This window comes from Ooceraea biroi, chromosome 1 (genome assembly GCF_003672135.1).
Source record: "Ooceraea biroi isolate clonal line C1 chromosome 1, Obir_v5.4, whole genome shotgun sequence".
Lineage (NCBI taxonomy): Eukaryota > Metazoa > Arthropoda > Insecta > Hymenoptera > Formicidae > Ooceraea > Ooceraea biroi.
Genome location: NC_039506.1, coordinates 9,126,520 through 9,146,528, shown reverse-complemented (window position 1 = coordinate 9,146,528; position 20,009 = coordinate 9,126,520). Strand labels below are relative to the sequence as shown.

General features: G+C 33.1%; 2 protein-coding genes and 1 long non-coding RNA gene across 9 annotated transcripts; 2 read left to right on the top strand and 1 right to left on the bottom strand.

The window, feature by feature from the left end:
• Window positions 1–1,269: 1,269 nt before the first annotated feature.
• Window positions 1,270–8,362, top strand: LOC105279981 (protein yellow). 3 transcript variants are annotated; one of them, XM_026969422.1, is made up of 6 exons: window positions 1,270–1,914; window positions 3,760–3,977; window positions 4,796–4,977; window positions 5,914–6,380; window positions 6,927–7,170; window positions 7,287–8,362. In XM_026969422.1, the coding sequence occupies exons 1-6, from the start codon at window positions 1,574–1,576 to the stop codon at window positions 7,524–7,526; spliced, it is 1,692 nt and encodes a 563-aa protein (XP_026825223.1). In that variant the 5' UTR covers window positions 1,270–1,573; the 3' UTR covers window positions 7,527–8,362. The 3 variants fall into 3 exon arrangements, with proteins under 3 accessions (XP_026825223.1, XP_011338422.1, XP_011338421.1); XM_011340120.3 differs by lacking the exon at window positions 1,270–1,914 and adding an exon at window positions 2,119–2,518; XM_011340119.3 differs by lacking the exon at window positions 1,270–1,914 and adding an exon at window positions 2,119–2,518 and having other exon boundaries at window positions 3,760–4,010.
• Window positions 8,363–8,452: 90 nt separating this feature from the next.
• Window positions 8,453–10,172, bottom strand: LOC105279982. The gene is made up of 3 exons (XR_894034.2): window positions 9,888–10,172; window positions 8,930–9,254; window positions 8,453–8,757 (listed from the first exon to the last, which is right to left on the bottom strand). It is a non-coding gene; the product is annotated as an uncharacterized LOC105279982 (long non-coding RNA).
• A 658-nt stretch (window positions 10,173–10,830) lies between these two features.
• Window positions 10,831–20,009, top strand: LOC105279983 (protein yellow). 5 transcript variants are annotated; one of them, XM_011340125.3, is made up of 6 exons: window positions 10,831–10,931; window positions 14,065–14,291; window positions 16,356–16,513; window positions 16,947–17,264; window positions 17,722–17,971; window positions 18,267–20,009. In XM_011340125.3, exons 2-6 carry the CDS (start codon window positions 14,072–14,074, stop codon window positions 19,208–19,210), a joined length of 1,890 nt encoding a protein of 629 aa, XP_011338427.1. In that variant the 5' UTR covers window positions 10,831–10,931; window positions 14,065–14,071; the 3' UTR covers window positions 19,211–20,009. The 5 variants fall into 5 exon arrangements, with proteins under 5 accessions (XP_011338427.1, XP_011338426.1, XP_019887400.1 ...); XM_011340124.3 differs by lacking the exon at window positions 10,831–10,931 and adding an exon at window positions 12,406–12,650; XM_020031841.2 differs by lacking the exon at window positions 10,831–10,931 and having other exon boundaries at window positions 12,406–14,291.

Below are 20,009 nucleotides of genomic sequence, written 5' to 3'. Positions count from 1 at the left end.
AATTATTTTGATTACTGCAGTCGAATTTTATTATATCTGCTTGAGATATTCTCACCTTCCGCTGATTAATGAGGAATTATCTGTTGTAACAATCTCATTAAAAAACAAAATATTATGTAAAGAAATAAAGAAATAAAAACAAGAAAAAAGGATATATTATCTTTAGCATTAATATAAATTATTAATTAATCTTTTTTAAATAAACATTAATGCTTTTTACATCAACATTTGTACATATTGTCAAGAAAATATTTAATCTCTCTCTGCCAAAAGTTTTAATTAAAACAATTACATTTGTTTGTGAATATTTAAAATTATAATTAACTTTTTATGTATATTGCAAACATATAATAAAATAGAATGCATATATGTAATAAAAAATATTATATATAAATAAGTGAACGCTTAAGTTTGCAAAAAATGTAAAAATCTGATGAATGTAAAAATCTCATGATTTTCCACATGCGTCATACTATCCCTGATAGTAATCAAAATCATAACTCAGCTTTATTGAGGAACAGAGTAATTGTCGTCAGCATTACGTATTAGAATCTTTCATAATGACGAATGCATAAGACACAAACACAGTCCAATGTGCAAATACTAAATCTGAACTTGTGTTTTATACACACTTATCTTTTATACATACTGTTGCATTGACTCAAAATATATTGACAAGTCATATCCCTGAAAAACAGATTTATGTAAAATAGTAATATCCATTATTTGCGGATGATATCATCGTTTGCTTCATCGTTTTTTCGGCTTAAACTTGTTAAAATGTCAAGAGGTATAGATGATAATAAAACGAAACGCTAATAAAGACAATATATGCTTTCTACCTTTTATCTTATCTTTTTACTTTCTTATTTTTCTTTTTATTAATTACTGAGAAAATGCACTTTTTCCAAAATAAGGAACACATACTGTATTGAATGTCTCAGATGTTAATTGTATGTCTTCTAATCAATTTTCTTCTTTTTTCTTTTTTCAAATTTCTATTCTTTTATTATTTTTTTATTATTCTTTTATTATTTTGCATTATTTCTATTACTATTATTAGCAATGCAAAAAAGAATTTTCAATAAAAAATTTATATAAAATATGACATGCTTTTATCAAAAAAGATTTTCATATTTGTCATGTAACAAATTAAAAGTAATATTTAATAATAATATTATATCGGATTAAGCATTAGACATATAAAAAGAAGATAATAAAGATGACTTATAATTAATTAACGTGTAGTTAATAACTACAAAATTATAATATTTCAAAATTAATAAAGACATGCACATTTTATTTAAGGCATTTAAGCTGCAAGTTTCTGTGTGAACCATTTGTGAGTAGATTGCATCTCCCTTTCTAAATAAATTTAATGCTAGATTGCATCTCCCTTTCTAAATAAATTTAATGCTGACATAAATGGGAATTAAAATGAATACATTTACACTGGTTAACACTGACCGCATAAAAAAACCTGCGTAGATTGCTAATGATAGTTATATCACAAGAATTTTTCGTCGCACTTGACAGCTTTACTGTGTCTACATGTATCATAACACAACGATAAATGATTGTGCATGCAGCGTATTGCGTCTTTGCTATAGAACCGCGGTTCAAAGGATTTCGTCATTGGTTTATCGATTTTCCACTTATAGTACGTAATGTATGCAGTGGAAAAAGACTTAAAAAATATCACTTGCGTACCATGACCCGGAACAGCAATCTTATCGTAGACAAGATAGACAGCAAGGTAGCCACCTCTCTTCGCCGTTTCTGTTCCGGTGGAGCGGAGATGTTCGGACACGTTGAACAGTTACGCGCTAACTTGAGAAATCTCGCAGTCGTTTCTCAGTCGCCTCGTAGTTCGGAACGGGAGAAACGAGGAGAGAACTCTCTTACATTCCCGAATTATCATACAAATTAAATTAGCATCTGTATCGAGAAAACGAAAGAGACGCGGAGTAATACCAAAACGTACAAAAACCGTGGTCAGTACTAATCGAGTCAAAATTTATGAAAAATATCTTTTGTATAGATAAATAAAAAATAGAGAATATTATTGAAAGCAAAGTTCATGATAAAATAAAAAATGAGCATACGTGAATCAACGAGGAAAAAATACAAAAGAAGATATTGATATTCTAATTTGATAAAATTGGAATTTTGTTGTTCGGAAGAAGAGAAAAGATAAGGAACACAAGAAGAGTGCCTATTTTGTGTATTAATCGTTAACGCTAGTGAGCAAACAACCGCCTCTCCGAACTTTTCTTTCCGTGACAGTGAAAGTGCCGGCGAAGGAGGGAAAAAGCCGGCTAGCTCTTTAACGATACTTGTATTTTCGAAAGAGCGAATAAGAAAAACATCGCAAATTAGTGTTCTTTTGGCCAATTTGTCAAGAAAACAGTTAACGCGCGTAAAATTGCGTTGTCATCTGTGTCATTACCGAATGTCGCGGTGACGAAGAAGTGCCAAGACATTCTTGTCAAATAACAATAAGCATAACATCAAAGAGGTAAGAAATATCTGTCTTAAAAGAACTTTAACTGTCTTCAATAAACAATTGCAGTCTTACAATATTATTAGAAAATATACAAGAAGAATAAAATAAAAATAATATTAAATGTAAAACATTTATTACTGAAAAATTTTAAAAACCGCATCAGCGACAACATTATTCCTGCATTTTAGTTGCTTGTGGAAATATTAGTAAAAATTTTAGAAGAAAATTGTGTTAAATAAGAAAAGAAATTGTTAGGAGATATGTTTGTCATACAAAATACTTCACAGATGAAATTTATATTTCATCTATAAATATTTAAGTCTGCATAATCAATTTTTCCACAAACAATTTCTCTTATATACTAATCTTTTTAATTAAGAAAATTAATATAAAAATATTCTTCTATTAATAATGTTATTATGAATTATCATAGTTACATATACGTGTAGATATATTTGACACTTGTACAATGCGAGGACTTGGCATATAATGAAGAAACGTTCCGTTCTTCCAAAATATTTTCACAAATAAACTCTTCTCCAGCTACCAGTTACAATAATAACATTACGGATACTGAGTTGTTATTTATTATTAATACATATTATGTGCCTCTTTCTTGTTAAATATTAGATACATTACCAAAATTAATTTTTAACCTTTTTCATATTTTCTGAAAAGATGGAAAAATTGATAATGAAGTTTAAGAAAATTTTAAAATAAATTTCAATACGGGAGAACATTTTTTACGAAAAGTACGATCTAGGAAAAGATAAATTTTGAATACTTCCATATACATCCATGCAATATTTATCATCTTCATTTCCTTTATCAAATCTTATGCAGTTTCTACAGCGAAAGTCCGTAAGATTAGAAAGTGAAATATTGTAATTTATAATACCAGTTGCTTATAGGTAGAACTCATATGTAAAGATAGATAGATTTCATACCTGACATTTAATCCTTGATTACATCTAGTTTTAAAAATGCTATGATATACTCGTCTTAAAATATATAAGCACTTTAATTAATCGCAATTGAAAACAAGTTTCTAATCACGTTTTACAAACATTTCAACACAAGAATGCAATATTTAACGTGTTTCTAAAAACTACTTTAAGTAAGAGTTAATTAAATTTATACTTGATAATTTTTAATTAGTAAAGAATTAAAACGATTTTATAAGAAGTACATCATTAAATAAAATCTTATTTATTTCTCCGTCTTAAAAAGCAAATTGCACAACTTGTTTACAGATTCACAATGAAGCTTGAATCAACCCTATTATTACGGATTATTATATCCCTCATCTCCCTTAAGACATGCGCCAGCATCGAAAGATTAAAGGGCATATATTCCTGGAAGGCTCTTGAGTTTGCCTTTCCAAATTATCATGCAAGGGAACTTGCTATACGAGACGGCCGGTTCATTCCTGGAGCACCAATACCGATCGACGTGGATTTTTATCACAGAGGTTTTAAACGGTTCTTTTACTCTCCAGTCATGAGTGCGTTCAAAGTAAACCGTTTCCTTACCATTAAACAAATCGTATACCGTATTACTACTACTACTGAATTATTAATGGCGATCTTTCAATAGATTTATTTTATCCTTATCCATTTTTTTATTTCTTCTATTGATTTTTATATTATTTTGTGAATCACTTCTTATGATTTGAAAATCTGCAACTGTTTTTAAAATTATTACTGCTTTATTATTACTTGTCATTCCTCTTATTTCCTAAAAACACAGCGGAATTGATTATTGACTCGGAGATTTTTAATTATATAACATAATTCTGCATGATTGAAACTTACGATAGAAAAGTTTATGCGATGGCATGATTGATCAATCATGATCTAACGGTGTGTGCGCTGGCATGTTTCTCTTTTCGTTACTCTTTCTTGATTATGTATGCGTGCAATGAAACTTCTTGAGTAATGAAGGCTTTTTGTGATACATATTGACAGTTTCTGCATATTTTCTCTCTAATTATTATGTTGAGACTAGTAATTCCTACGTCACTATACGTTATAATTTGATGCAACTGCTAGTTTGATACATGATGTGGATGAGCTTATTTTAAATAAAAAGATCGAACCGTGAAGAAAAAAAAGGATTTTACTTAGCGTCAATTATGTTATGCAATTACAATTCAAAGATGCATTACGAAAATTACTGAAAAACATTTTAATTCGTAGTCTCTTGATCGAATAGCCTTACGAGTCTGATAAATTAGATTGTTTAAGTTGCTTCGCTGAACACTTAATAACAGATTTAATAAATACGTAGCTAGACACGGATCCGTGGTCTTCATCTCGATACCAAGATTTCAAAACGGAATCCCGGTCACCCTTGGTTACGTCACGGATAGCGTTTCTGCTGACGGAAATCCGATAATCGCACCTTACCCAAATTGGGAATGGAACCAATTGGGACACTGCGATGCGATCACCAGTGTATACAGAATGCAGGTAACAACAGAGAATCTTAAAGTTATAAATTATCAGTTCTAATTGCGTCTTTAAAAAAATTATACAAAGAAATTACAGTATTTTTATTGCAACATGTTACGCTTTCATTCTATTTTTGCACCGATTTTCACCATAAAAATTTTTAAAGTTGAGAAGTATTGATTGTTTTAATATAATTCACAATTCAATTTTACTGTCTGTGTTACAAATACAATTCTAATCTAGAAAGAATTTGCAAGCTACAACTGCGTTCACTTCGCATAAAATCGCTGTCGTTTACGGTTATTGACGCAACTGGCTTTACAGGTCTCTTGAGAAGCCTTTCTGTCGGTTTCATTATCGGAACTCGTGTCTCGCTTATACAAAAATAAAGATATGCAATTATCGCGTTATGACATAACACGACATGAAAATAACGCCTTCAATGCTATTCCAGAAATGTGGATAACGATGCAAACGTACGCAGTGTACGAAGAATTTCTCATATAAATGACAGAATATACATTATCATAATTATACTAGCATTGGTAACAGCACAGGCGACACGATATTCTTTAGCAATTGTTGCTTAAGAACTTAATTTATTGATGATGTCTAGTATCAAGAATTAATATTTAATACTAATATTACATCTATTAATATCTATTAATATCTTGTACTAACTAAAGAAAAGTACGAGCTTTACTTTGACGTACATTTATGGTTAAGTTATTGTCATTTAAGCGCTTAAATTTTGATTCGTATATAAGTCAAAATGATTTATTACTTCATCCATTATGTATTAGAAAATTATTCTTAAGATATCCTAAAACGCATAAAATTTGTTGCTAACTGAATCAATCTTCCATAAATTAACCACCATTCAATGCACCGCTTGCATTTCTATAGAGGAATAAAAAGAAAAAGATATTAATGACAGAGAATAATATGTTACAGGTGGACTCATGCGATAGATTATGGGTCCTCGACACTGGCAAACTTGGCGATAAACAAGTCTGCCGTCCTCAACTGCTGTCGTTCTCGCTGCTAACAAACAAGCTTCTGAGTCAGTACAAATTCCCCAGAGACCAATTTAAGGAAGAGTCCCTGTTTGTCACGCTATCGGTTGATATTCGCGGAACCGGCGACAATTGCCGTGATGCGTTCGTTTATATCGCCGACGTGACCGAATACGGATTGCTCGTTTATGATCATCACAATTCTCGCTCTTGGAGAATCACCAACAATCTGTTCTATCCTTATCCGCCCCATGGAACCTTTCACATCAAGGGAGACACATTTGACCTCATGGATGGCATTTTGGGACTCGCTTTGAGTCCCATAAAAGAAGACGGCGACAGGATCCTGTATTTCCATTCATTAGCCAGTAGAGTCGAAAGTTGGGTACCTACTTCTGTTATCAGGTAAGAAACTATGAAAACAAATAAATGTTATTTAAAATAAAAAATGTTATTTAAAAGTCAGCTTCTTGAATATGTCCTGCATCGTTTCTCTTTGAAATATTTAACAATACTTGAGATACACTTCCTGTATATATAATAGTAGGATGTGATTTTATGCACAAAATATATTACATGCATCTATATACAATTTATTTTGTTAGTATTGACTAAAAGAGTTTATAAAAATTTGCATATATTAAATAAAATAAATGAGAAATGAATAGAGAAAGATTGAAAAAATAAAAAGAAATTTTCTAATAAAAATTAATAATAAATATTTAAATCTATCAAATCTTTTCTAGAAATTATTTAAGATATTATATCTTGTGTTAGATTAATCCATTTATAGTCGAAAAATGAAAAATTAAAAGAAAACGATAAGTAGTATTTTGTAGTATATAAATTGGTTATTTAAGTAATGCATTATTCTTATATATGTCTATACTTATCAAAGCACTTCGATGATACCTCGCGATAATTAAACTATTTCCTTTCACTATTATCTAGGAATTATAGCCTCTTTCACGAGCACTCTGATGCTGTACCAAGGTCCTTCCATACCTTCGTTATGGAAAGGTCATCGCAATCGGCAGCTGAAGCCATGGATAACAATGGAGTTCTCTTCTTCGGTCTTTTGTCAGACCTAGCTATTGGATGTTGGAATAGTATAACTCATCCCGAATATGGTGGTACAAACACGGAATTCGTCATTGTCGAACCGAACACTTTACAATTTCCGTCTGGATTGAAGGTATAATGCGATCGCTCATTTAAAACTTTTTATACTGTTAAAAAATGTGTTTTGTTACCGCACACCTCCAAGACTTCCTGATAATGTAATTAACATTTCAATCAACCTCATTATAGATCATCACCGCGAAGAATGGCCGTCAGGAGATGTGGGTCCTCACATCATCGTTCCAAAAGTACATGGCCGACACTATGAGTTCAAACGAGACAAACTTCCGGATACAAGCCGGCTACGTGGACGAGTTGATACGCGGAACCAAGTGCAACGGGGCTCATCTCAATAGCAATCTCAATAATCTCAATAATCTCAATCTCAATAACAATCACGGTTACGGGGCGCCCCTGTTCGCTAAATGAAAATCATGGCACCGCGAGGAGTATGATTCGCGTTTTCAGACGGTCACATCTGCAAGGTGGCACAAGTATCCGGATTTTTTCACCGAGTACCATTACCCACCGACGACGCCGACTTTATTCCCAAAATTCTTGACCAAACCATTCTTCGCTCCCTGGAGCGCAAGATCAACTCATGGTCTCGAATCGGCCGATTATACCGTCTTTATCGATCACGATTAAAAATCGCTACACCTTGACTCATAATAAATCACAAATTCGCGAAGAATCCTTTAAATTCGCTTCGTAATTTTTTTACATAATTTCGTTTTTCCAGAATTTCGTGGCAAAGTCACTAAGCGTACTGCTCGTGGTGCCGGTTGAGTTTCTTTCGTGAGTTATCGCTCACGATTGTTTATCCTGGTGCTGTGACAATTCTCTATAGACAGTCATCACCATCACTAGGTACCACCACCACCGGATAAAAAATGATTTACTGTTCCTACAATAAATGTTTTCTTATTTTTATTGAAAATAGTGGGCAATAAGCATCGGACTGCGCGTGGGTCTTCGACCTCGTGTTTTATGTATTTTATGTAAATTCTTGTGCAACATACTACCTTCTATCACCGAAGAAATATTTACGACTTATATCTCATTTGAAAGTACAGATAATAATAATAATAATAAAATTAATTATGTTGAAACTAGCTGTTTCATATTTCAATAAATTCAATAAATCATTCTTCTATTGTAACAAACGGAAATTTATGTCTGTTATTTAAATCATATCTGCTTCTTTAAATATTTAAATTGTTCTAACAAATATTTTTTTTCCTTAAATAAAGCACTTATCGTCAATGTTTTACTTTTCATAACCATATTTCAAAAAACATTTTTATTTTTATTCCAATTTATGGACAAAAAAAGACAATTAAAATCGTAATCATTATTATTATATCGTAATTAATAATGTTAGTATAATTTTTATAACAAGAATGCAAAGTATTGTGCAAATAAAAATTCACTCTATCACTTTAGAGTTAAATCTCATTTCTTGTATAATTATTTTAATTCCATATTTATAATATTCTATAATTTATTTTATATATCCCAGTGAGAAATGATGATTGAAAAGACGTCAATTAGACATCGATTAGCTAACAGACAAGATAGAAGAAACTATCACCTTAAATGTTGTTACATTTTTCACTCACCAAAACCGGCAATTCAGGATCGATCACATCTCCTGCATCTGTAAAATAAAAAGGTAATTCAACGAATTAAATTAGGACAAAAATAGATGTATTTACAAATGATTTATTATAGTTTTGCACTTCTGATGCAGGATATTTCCATTTGTTGAAAACATTCTGCTTTTGATCACAATAAAATAGAAATAGAAATGTAATAAACCTCTGAATTACCTTCGAGTCGATCCTGCTTGGCCTGAACCGGATCCTCCGGCGTCGCAACTGCATTTGCCGTCCACACTTCACTCGCGATGTAATATTCACTTTTTAACTATTTAACGAACAGTTACAGCAATATTCACGAATTTACAAATTTATTTACGGATATATTTACGAATTTATTTACGAATATTATGCTTACGAATTTTAGCAAATAGTTACACGTCGTGCTTTAATACTGTACGTCACTCGCGATGCAAAATACGGATAAACATCCGCGGATAAAAATCTAACAATGCAAACGCGAATAATTGTCAGATTATCACAGACACTGCTTGATCTGAAAAAGAAATAATTTTCCCCTGATTAATGCTAATATATCTTTAATAAGTTTAATATAAATACTCTTTATCTTTATTTACTAAAACATAACTAAAACAACGAAGGTTCAAATCACGAAATTGGACGTACAAATTTTCAGCAATCAAATTACAGCAACGTTGAGAATCACTAAGTACGCGTGCACGTACATTCATAGGCACAGAGGTTGTGACACTTTTAAAAAAGAAATATAAGAAAATTAAAGAAAAAGGATTTGACATGCTGCGTGATCACTCATTAAAAAAAAGTGTCACAACCTCTGTGCCTATATATAATTGTAGATGATCGCTTTTTGACTTTGGAACTCGAAAGAAACTCGAAGATGTTGATTCAAATGTTACACATGCACATTCGCGGCCAAGGACAAGGTATAATCCGTTTCGAAGGCTCGCGTCGCGTTTCCATTGTTCGAGGTTACGTAGTACGCGCTCAAGTGCTTTTCCTTCGGCGGTAATTTCAATCATTAGAAAGTGTTCGTAGTAAAAACATAACCTCCGCGCTCTTAATCTAAGATATCTTAATTAACGTTGCGCAATGCGTGCCAGCGTACCTGTTAATGGCAAAAGATTGCAATACAAGTTCGTAAACTTACCTCGCAGCCGAACTTCCTTCACTCGAACCGGATCCTCCGGTGCCGCATTTTCACTCGCGCAACGATCGATTAGAAGGCACATCAATCGCGATGTTATATCCGCGCGCTCGAACACAAACGCCGATTACGAACATTTACGTACGTGTTTAAGAATTGAGCAACTAATTATCTCATCGCGTTTTAATCTCATCACTGCGCATCACCCGTTGATCGCATTTTTACGTATTATACATCATGCGTTGCCGCTCAAGGCTAAAATAGATCTGAAGTGCACCGCGGACGCTAATCACCGTACATTATGCAAGAGATTACCTCTACCACTTACCAACAGTGTCAAAACATAGTTTTTGTTGTAGAAAATAATAATATCTTTTCGATAGACAATATTATCAACAAATATATAATTCTATTTCTAAAATTTTAGTAACGATTAAAATACCTTCGAGCGTGCGTATACTTGATTCGAGAAGTACTTGCGGTAAAATAATCGCGTCAAGCATCCCGCATGTTTTACCCTTATTATATGTAAGTAGTAATGAGATATACGAAACATGTTTTACAATCGGTGTGATATATTTGCGGTTTATTGATAGAAAAAGTATGTAAGTTTATATATAAATAACACTTATTTCAGTTATGTGATCTTATCCTCTCTATTTTTCTATTCTATTCGTGTCGACCTCCAATATGCGATAATCGATAAAATCGATGTATCGATAAATCGATATTAAAATATTAACACTTCTCGGCTACGATTCTCAACCAATGAGACAAACAATGTAATGAGTAATGACTATAAAAAAAAGTTGACTCGAGGCTTTCGAACTATCAGGACGCGTCGTGGTCTTGAAATAAATCTAATTTTACATTTCGTGACGTGTTACGTGTGTTGTTTGTGAAATGCATGACGAAGAAAGTGATGTAACCGAGGCTCTGTGAGATCGCAAACGCAACAGTTTCCTGATGCAGCGAATTTTAAGAAGCGATCGACGAACGATTCATCGCTGGACCATGGAGTTCTGAGAGCGATTACATCGCGCATCAGTAAGTATTCAATACTACAATTTCAATACTCGTAAAATATAATATATAATGCGTGCATAATATTTACAGATTAACTTTTGCATTAACTTTTATCACGAAAAGTTAATTTAATAGTCACATCATTTGCTACTTGTGTCGCGAATATTATTTTCATATTGCGAACGTCATTGATTCAATGGTGCCTCGTCATTGCACACAAGTGCACGTCGAAACGGTTTATTCACACGCGTTTATTTGTGCAGAATGTTGTTGTGCTTAACGCACAAGTGCCTTTTAAATGAAAGTTATAGGGTAAAGGCAACACGTGCGCAGAAACTGAGTAACAAACTGTAACGACTGCGCATATACCGAGTGGAACCAAGAAAACTTTAGGACACATACTATATGTCTTATACAAGAAGTTAGAGTTTAGATAAACTTGATGACGCAAATTCCGGTTAATCCGGTTGTCGAAAATTATTCTCACACTCGGTATAAAGGTTTGTTGCAATGTTCTCAATATTGACTGCGTTACGTAAGATAGTCGCACATTTTTTATTACTGAGGAAGTGCAGTTCCTGGGAAACGAAATATACTTTGAAAATCTGAATATGCAATAGACCATATCATGCAGCTGTTGTGAAATATTGGATTCCTTATTTCTCGAAAGTTAGTCTGGCTAAAACTGAAAGTTAGGAAATCGCTATCGACGTAATGTGCATCGCATTTAATACATCCCACATGCTTTTGGTATAACAGTTTTGTTTATTGGATTAATACACGATAAAATCTTTTAAATTTCATTTTCTTTACTTAATAGCGTTCTTTTATCTCAGTTTTAATTTGAAATCGTGTTTTATACAAAATATAATATAACTTTTTTTCATTTGAGTTATATCTTGTTCTGTAACAAAAGTTATTAGTTTGTCAGCTAAATTGCTTGTAGAATAGACTTATCCAATTCTCTCCTAATCAGTTTTGCAAACTAAATTTACTTTGTAAATATATGTTCTGTAAATGCTTAAATAAATCATAAAGCTAATGAAATGACAAATAAAGAAACATTTGATGATAAGATATCGTTAAAAATCAAGTAATATCAAGTAAAACCGGACTTTAAAGATATCTAAATCCATGAATAACGTCAGTATAATTATATATTATGGATAAAAAAAATGAGTGTTTGCACCAACTGAGATAGCTTAAACTAGTTTCCTATTTTTTATTGAAGGCATTGCTTTCAAGTTACAAAAAGAACACGTTGTGGCATAGATTTTTAGCCTGTGGCGATAAAACTATTCGCTGAACGTGCGTTTACACGTAATAAGAGCGTTGCATTACGCAACGTTTCGAAGTTTAACGAGGAAACACGGGGAAACGGTACTGCACTTAATAAGTGAAGTGCGCAGTTTGTAAAGGGAATTCTCGAAGCTTTGTAAAATTACATTATACAATCGGCGATAGCATCTTCACAAGTTCGCGATATGATAATGATCGGGTATCACGGCATGCGTAGATCGTGCAGATAATCATGCATCCGTCTTTGTTACTCGATATCTCGTCGGTGACTGGCCGGTATATTAAATCGGAAGAAAATAACGAATAGTGCAGCCGATGGGGATTTAAATGGGGAAGGTGGCGAGCGGTAAAAGACACAAATATCGTGAAAACTTAGCGAGGGAGCACAGTGCGCGTTGCAAGAGTGTCGAAGCAACAGCACGGTGCTCCAGCAAGTCTCAGGTGTGATCATGTGTTACAAATAATCTTATTAATTTCGTGCATAATTATCGCAGTGAGATCAAAGAAGAAAATAATATAACAGGTCGCTTACTTAGCCAGTTTTGTGAATTTATTGTGACAATAAGCGTGTGCAAATTAGACCTGCACGGAGCTGCATATCATAAATGCGAACAAGGTGTTAATTATCGGATGCAAATTACTGCCGGTTTCGGTATCCGAACGTTGATGCTGCCGCTTACGAAATGCTCGGCATCAGCCGCAGGAGGAAGTGAGCGCGAAAGCGGAAAGTATACCTAATCTCCGGTGGAAAGCGGCATTTATGCTAAAATCGAAAGAGCGTCTCGCTTCGTTTGGCGAGCAAGTCATCAGAACGAAGCGCCGTCTGAGCCGCTATCTCGGGCAGAGCGAATTCGGACTTTGTTTTGCCTTCTGATGGAAGAAAGAGATTTCAACGACCGTGAGCTTGAGTCGCGAAGTGTCATCAAACAAATTGGCTGCACACACGTGTAAAGCATATAAAGTAAAAAAAGACTGTTGCAGTCTCATCATGAATCTGCACTTACGCGATCTCCATAATGAAAAATTTCTCAAATTTGTATTGTTGTTTTCGGAACATATTGTTTCTTTTAAAGGAAATATAAAAAAAAACAGATATGGCGTAAGCTATAATTTTCAGCTCGATCAACTGTCGACATACGCTTTTTCATTCGAGGAAACCTTTGATACTTGCGTCAATATTTCGTAATTATCTTAATATCCCAATAATTTTAGAGCAACGCACGCGAAATGGTACGGAACACAAAAACATTCTATTCACAAAATCATTATTCGTTCTTACGTGCAATAGAGAGAAAGAGAAAGTCATAAAAATCCAGAACAATTAAAAAATAATTAAAAGTTACTTTACTCAATTCTTATGTACATAGAATGCTGAAGAATATAAGTATTACGTGCAATAAGTATATATAAATTGTAAATTGCAATGAAAAATATTAATAAGATATAGAATACATTTATTTCGTTATCGCTTGTGAGATAATCTTACACCAGTAATACAAAATTAGGAAATTTTTACTTAATTAGATTTTTTTAATAACAGTATACAGTATATATCATTTTCTCGCACAATCGCTTTACGATTATCTTGTGCTACATTAAGATTAATAAGAGTATAATAATAAAAGATTCAAATGAGTATTCAAATTGTTCATTGTTCAAATGATTCGAAGAGAGAACATTTAAACTTCGAAACTATTCGAAACAAAAACAATCGCTTATCTATTTTATTTAAATTCAGGATCGAACTGTTTTAATATATTTTCTGGTTTAAATACCTCGAAAGATCCGAAAAATTCAATATTCGGTTCGAAGTTCGAACCGTTCAATTGCCAAAGAATTCCATGCACTATTCTAGGTATGCCATGACGAGAAAGAAGAGAAACATCAATGTAGAGACAGAAGGGTGGTTATCATTCCGACAGTTATGGATACCTTCGCGGAGAACAGGTAGATCTAACAGCAACATCTACGCTTCTCCTGATTATAATTTCGGCAATATCAAAGATGATTCTAATACAAACTACCATCATGACTTCCGGGAGCGCAGAACATTTCAACGGTACGAAACTCCGCGCAGAGATCGTAAGTTTTTAAATAATCACATAGAACATTCAACTAACAATTAATTTTGTAAGATTAATATTACATTATTTACTGTAATATATTAGTTGCTTCATTTTCACAAACCGTATTTTCTTCAATCGCAAATGTGGCCATTTAATATGTTAAGAAAACAGCTTTAGATTATAAAAATTATATGTAAGAAAAAAATATGATTGTTAATATTTGCATAAAAATAATAGACTACATATATGATATCACAAATAAAGATCTTAAAATCTCGCAATATTTTATATTTCATATAAATATAGAGACAATTGAATTACAGCGAATGGAGGAATTCATAGAATCCGTATTGTCCGTATATTCGTATTGTTATAGCATTGTAAAATTCAAATGAGTTTCACTTGGAACATATTAACAAAAAGAAACGTCCGGTGTCGCCTCATAAAAACGCAATTATGCTGCTCGCTGGTGCCGTAAAATGGATCGCCTTCCACTGAAAATGCTCGCGCAATCGTTAAGATGGTTTCCATTCTTTTGAAGCATTAGAAGTGTCGGAATTTGACGTTGTGCAACATACACGACAATTATATGACACTAGACGTGACCAATCGTAGCTTCGAATCGAGAGATATATTACAGAAAAATTGCTTACAATTAGATTATTCCAAGATAGATGCACAGCAGCAAATTATTTTAATACTTAATATACAATTGTCTATCAAGATAATCAAGATAGATAAAATAATAAAACATTAGAAATTTTAATAACTACTTTAATATTTCAAAATCTGCTGTATATTAATCCAAGAAGAAATAAAAAGAAAGAGAAAGAATTCTCTGATAAATCTGTCAATATCTTTTATTAAAAAAGTATTCTAGCAATAAATATACATGAAAATTTTTAAAGAAATTAAAATTATTTACGTTTTAACATATAAATGTTTTGTAAAACATTAAATAGAATGAGAGAACAAGATTTAAAATTTGTAGGGAATTAGCTAATGATTGCAAATAGAAATTCAAGAGTGATCAATACTAATGATTTTAACAAACCGATTTTAAGTAACGCAGATTTGCCACATTCTTTTTTTATTTTAAACCGTGAATGAACAGGACTGCATGCATTTGTCTGAGTTCTCGATTTTCATTTGCGATGCATTGCTAGCACGAGATGCGCGAGTTCCCATGAACTCATCCGCCAATGACCTATGTCGCGACTAGAGAAGCTCGGAGTTGAAATACGGATGAGAGGGAAAATCATCTTTGAGAGAAGGGATTCGCCATTCTCTCCATTCGTAGGATCTAGGCACACTTACGACCCGGATGGTGAATATGGTAGTCGCGTAACATCCATCCATGGTGCCATCTCGAGCACTCGTCCTCCTGACGTTAGGCATCTCTGACAATTACTCGTTAGAGCAATCGAAAACAATAATTCGAGACTTAACGCCGCGCATTCGAATCTCAAGATCTCGAAATTAATACACGCCGAGGAACGACTGTAATCACGGTGCTTAAAGTAAGTAATGACTCGTGTCTGTTTGAAAGAAATACTGTCGCTTTCGAAAATCTCCCAAATGGAATTATTCGCTAGGAAATATCATAAGAAGCTATTTTCTTAGTTCTTATCCTCTTTAGTTCCAAAAATTAATCTCAAATAGACACTAAGCATAAGGAATGATGCCGATTCATCCTCGTAAATCACTTTCGCTCATATTTACGTCACTGAGAATAATATGCTTTCAAATGGTACGTTACCGGCATGTGTCATGTGTCGCTAGATGATTAACATTGAATTGAGCATCGAAAATCGATGATTACCTTGCGAATGTAGAGACCCACTTACCTCAATAAAAGAGATAGACGCTTCTGTCAGTTGCATGACTTCGTGAAAATTTCACTGAATTTCTAATCGTATCAAGAAGATCTGTTTCCTCTTGCTTTCGTTTATTTATAATTTTAACATTCCATTAATTCTTAACAAGATGATGAATCGACAATTTAGTGCATTTAGTGTCGGTGTCATTAAAATATAATTTTTATCACAGAAAACATATATTCTAGTCATTTATTTGGCAGGTATGGTGAGCATGATGCCATGGTTGCTGTCAATGTCGCTATTAGGTGTCCCAAAATTTGCGGCTCACACAAGCCCCAGTATTTTATCGAGAGAACTTCAAGCACCCGCGTTGCCATTAATTCCATCCATTCCAACTTCACAATTTTCTTCGATGCGTGTAAGAAAAAATGAAAATATAGTATTGCAAAATTATTTACTCCACTCAATCCTCTTATCATATTTTTGAGTTTGGAATATCTATTTCTAAAAGATGGATTATATACAGTACAAAAAGTGAATAATTTATATGCATGAAAATATATTCACATGTTTAATGTTTTTTTTTTAATAATTGCTCTCGAAAAGATTGTATTACACTATGTAAAAATTATTTTCAAAGAGTGCATGTGAAAATATTTTTTAACTTAATATTCATACTATATATAATCAATTTTTTCATATTACACATATTAATATGCACAGTTTTAAAAGATAGAATGGATTAAAAGTATAGATATCCCGAGTTTTAAAAGTTAAGGAGAAAGATCATCAGATTTACTCGGCTTATAGACTAATAATAAACTTTATGATATTTCATCACATATCAATAGAGCATCAATTACAAAAGCACCACACCGGCTCATGATGAATACGCAGACTCACGTAATTGCAATTCTCACGGAAATCCGCCGGTGAAAAAATCAGTGGTATCGGACATAGGCAATCTTTATGGAACGGCGCCGCAATTGCAGCATCGCGTTTCTACATTCAACCAGGAGAGGAATGCTCTTTCTAGATCTGTCGGGAGAGCGATCAATATATATCACACGGATCCTCATTCGGTCAATCAATTGGACTTTCATGATTTCGACGACGGTTTCGAACCAGGACACATTATAGATGACTACATTGGTCCTGCTATGGAACTAGTATGTGCTACTTTCTTATCGCAGATCTAAGCAAAAGCGGCTGACATTTCATAATATCAGTGATCTTGAATTGCGACATAAGAAAAGTATTCGAATAATTTTTGCAATTAACTTTTACAACTTTTTGCATCTAAGTCATTTATAATGCATCGCCTTTCCTATCAATTTAATATCATGTAGTAATAATTGTTGATATAACTTTTCATTAAATTTTTACATATTAAAAAGTCTTTTTATGCACGATATCTGAAAAATCTATTATTATGCGAATTTGTGTTATAAATTATATTGAATAAAAAGATCTTAAGAATATTATAAAATAATTTTATGAGAATAATTTAAAAAATGGTATCTCTCCAATGAAAAATTATTTACTTATAATTACAATTCAACATAGATATAGAGACATAATGAAGTTTTGACAAATGTAATATTTATGATACATTATTTTTAACAGATGTACGCCTGGTCCACGTTAGATTTTGAATTCGATAGTATTGAGGCACGAGACAATGCTATATTCGAGGGCACTTACATCGCAGAAAATAACTTGCCTTTGGGTTTGGAAGTTTGGCGCGATAAAGTCTTCATTACTCTACCGAAATGGAAGGCTGGCATACCAGCAACTCTGGCTACAGTACCGAGACATTCGAAAACCAAGAGTCCCAAACTAAAACCGTACCCTAACTGGCACTGGCATCAATCAGGTTATTTTTTTTAATTATTATTAATTATTAGATTATGTAAATTATTACGTTAATTATTAGATTTCGCGTAAAAATTTTTTGTTTCAATCATTTGTTTGAAACTTATGTATGTATATAATCTTTTTATTTATATAATTTTAAAATAATATAAGATTATTATCATTTAAATTAAAACGCGAAAATCTTTCATGAGATTTAATAGAAAGTATTAATTACCAAGTTATTTTGAATTTATTATGTATCGACACATCTATACACTAATAATTCTCTCTCTATCTGTTTCTCCTAAATTCAGAAAATTGCGATGGATTAACTTCAGTCTTCCGAGTCCAGGTGGATGAGTGCAATCGGCTATGGGTCCTTGATTCCGGCAAAATAGAACTTGTTGCCAGAAAAGCCAACCAGATCTGTCCACCCGCCATATTTATCTTCGATTTACGCACAGATACTCTCATCAGGAAATATACTTTGCCGGACGAGCAAATCAAACAGGATTCCCTCTACATTAACATCGCGGTGGATATCAGAAACCATGACTGCGGCTCCGCGGTAGCATACCTGATCGACGTCTGGCGATACGGTATCGTGGTGTACGATTTCTTCAAGGACTCCACGTACAGGATAGAGCATCACTTCTTCTATCCTGATCCCTTGGCATCCAGATACGAGCTGCACGGTATAAAGTTTCAATGGACCGACGGGATATTCGGGATAGCGCTCAGCCCCAAGGACGCTTATGGTGACCGAACGTTGTTCTTCCATCCGATGTCCAGCTTCCGCGAGTTCGCCGTGTCCGCGTCGGTTTTCAAGAACAAGAGGACCGCAGAGCAAAGCACGGAGAAATTCACGCCCGTGGGAAGACCCAGGGCCAAGGATTACGGCCATTCTTCGGGCTCCGCCATCGATAGGAACGGTGTTATGTTCTTCAATATGGTCACCAGGGACTCTGTCTGGTGCTGGGACACCAGAAAGGAATACATACCACAGAATTTCGGAGTGATTGGAACCAGCAATGTGTCTTTAGTGTTTCCGAATGACATTCGAGTGGACCACGAAGCAGATCAAAGTGTGTGGCTGATCTCGAATCGTTTACCAATGTACTTGTATGGTACCGTAAACAGCGGAAGCATTAATTACAGGGTATTTAAGGCGGATGTAAAGGAGGCGGTCAAGAATACCGTCTGCGATCCTAATTACGTAGTTCCTGATTCGGATCCTGGCCTCGACGACACTTGCTGAGGACTCAATTTACGTTTTAAATTAAGATTCGATTATTAACTAGATAATTTCAATCAATATCAAAATATGTCTTAATTTCTTAGTCTTCAATCTAACAGAAAAGATCATCTTTTATTACAATGTGAGTATACTTAAAAATAATATAAAAGAGAAAAATAATAACATAGAAAAATCACAAAATCACATAAATTAATAAATAAGATATTTACAAAAACTAAATGTTTAAACGTAAAAAGCGTTTTATATGGAAAATTAAGTAAATCAATAATTAATAATTTATCAATGCAGTTAGAATAGCACTGAAATATTCATTATAACTCTATAGACAAAAACAGAACACCATAGTAAAATTCCAAAAAGAATGTTTCATTTAACCAGCTCCAAACAAAATCTTGGCAAGCACATAAAATGATTAAGATGCTTAACCAGAAAAAAGAGATATCTCTTTCTCTCTCTTTCTCTCTCACTTTAAGAATTCCCTTCTTTCTAAAATCTCTCAGCAATTTAGTCTATATGATGTATTTGCTCAACCAAAGTGCATTGATTGCCATGATAAAAAGACCAAATGATAGAACAATACTCTAAGACGAGTTAGAGAAGAATACAATAAGCTCAAAGTATTCACACACTATCTAAAATATTTAATAAAATAGAGATAAAGTCCAGTGCTTATTTTGACAAAAGCGATTATTAATTAAACAAGTTATAAACTTATGTAATTAAAAAGTAGATTATAAATAACAAGTTTAAATTGTATAAAAACATATGTTACTTACACGTAGAAAATAAAGAGTTTCTT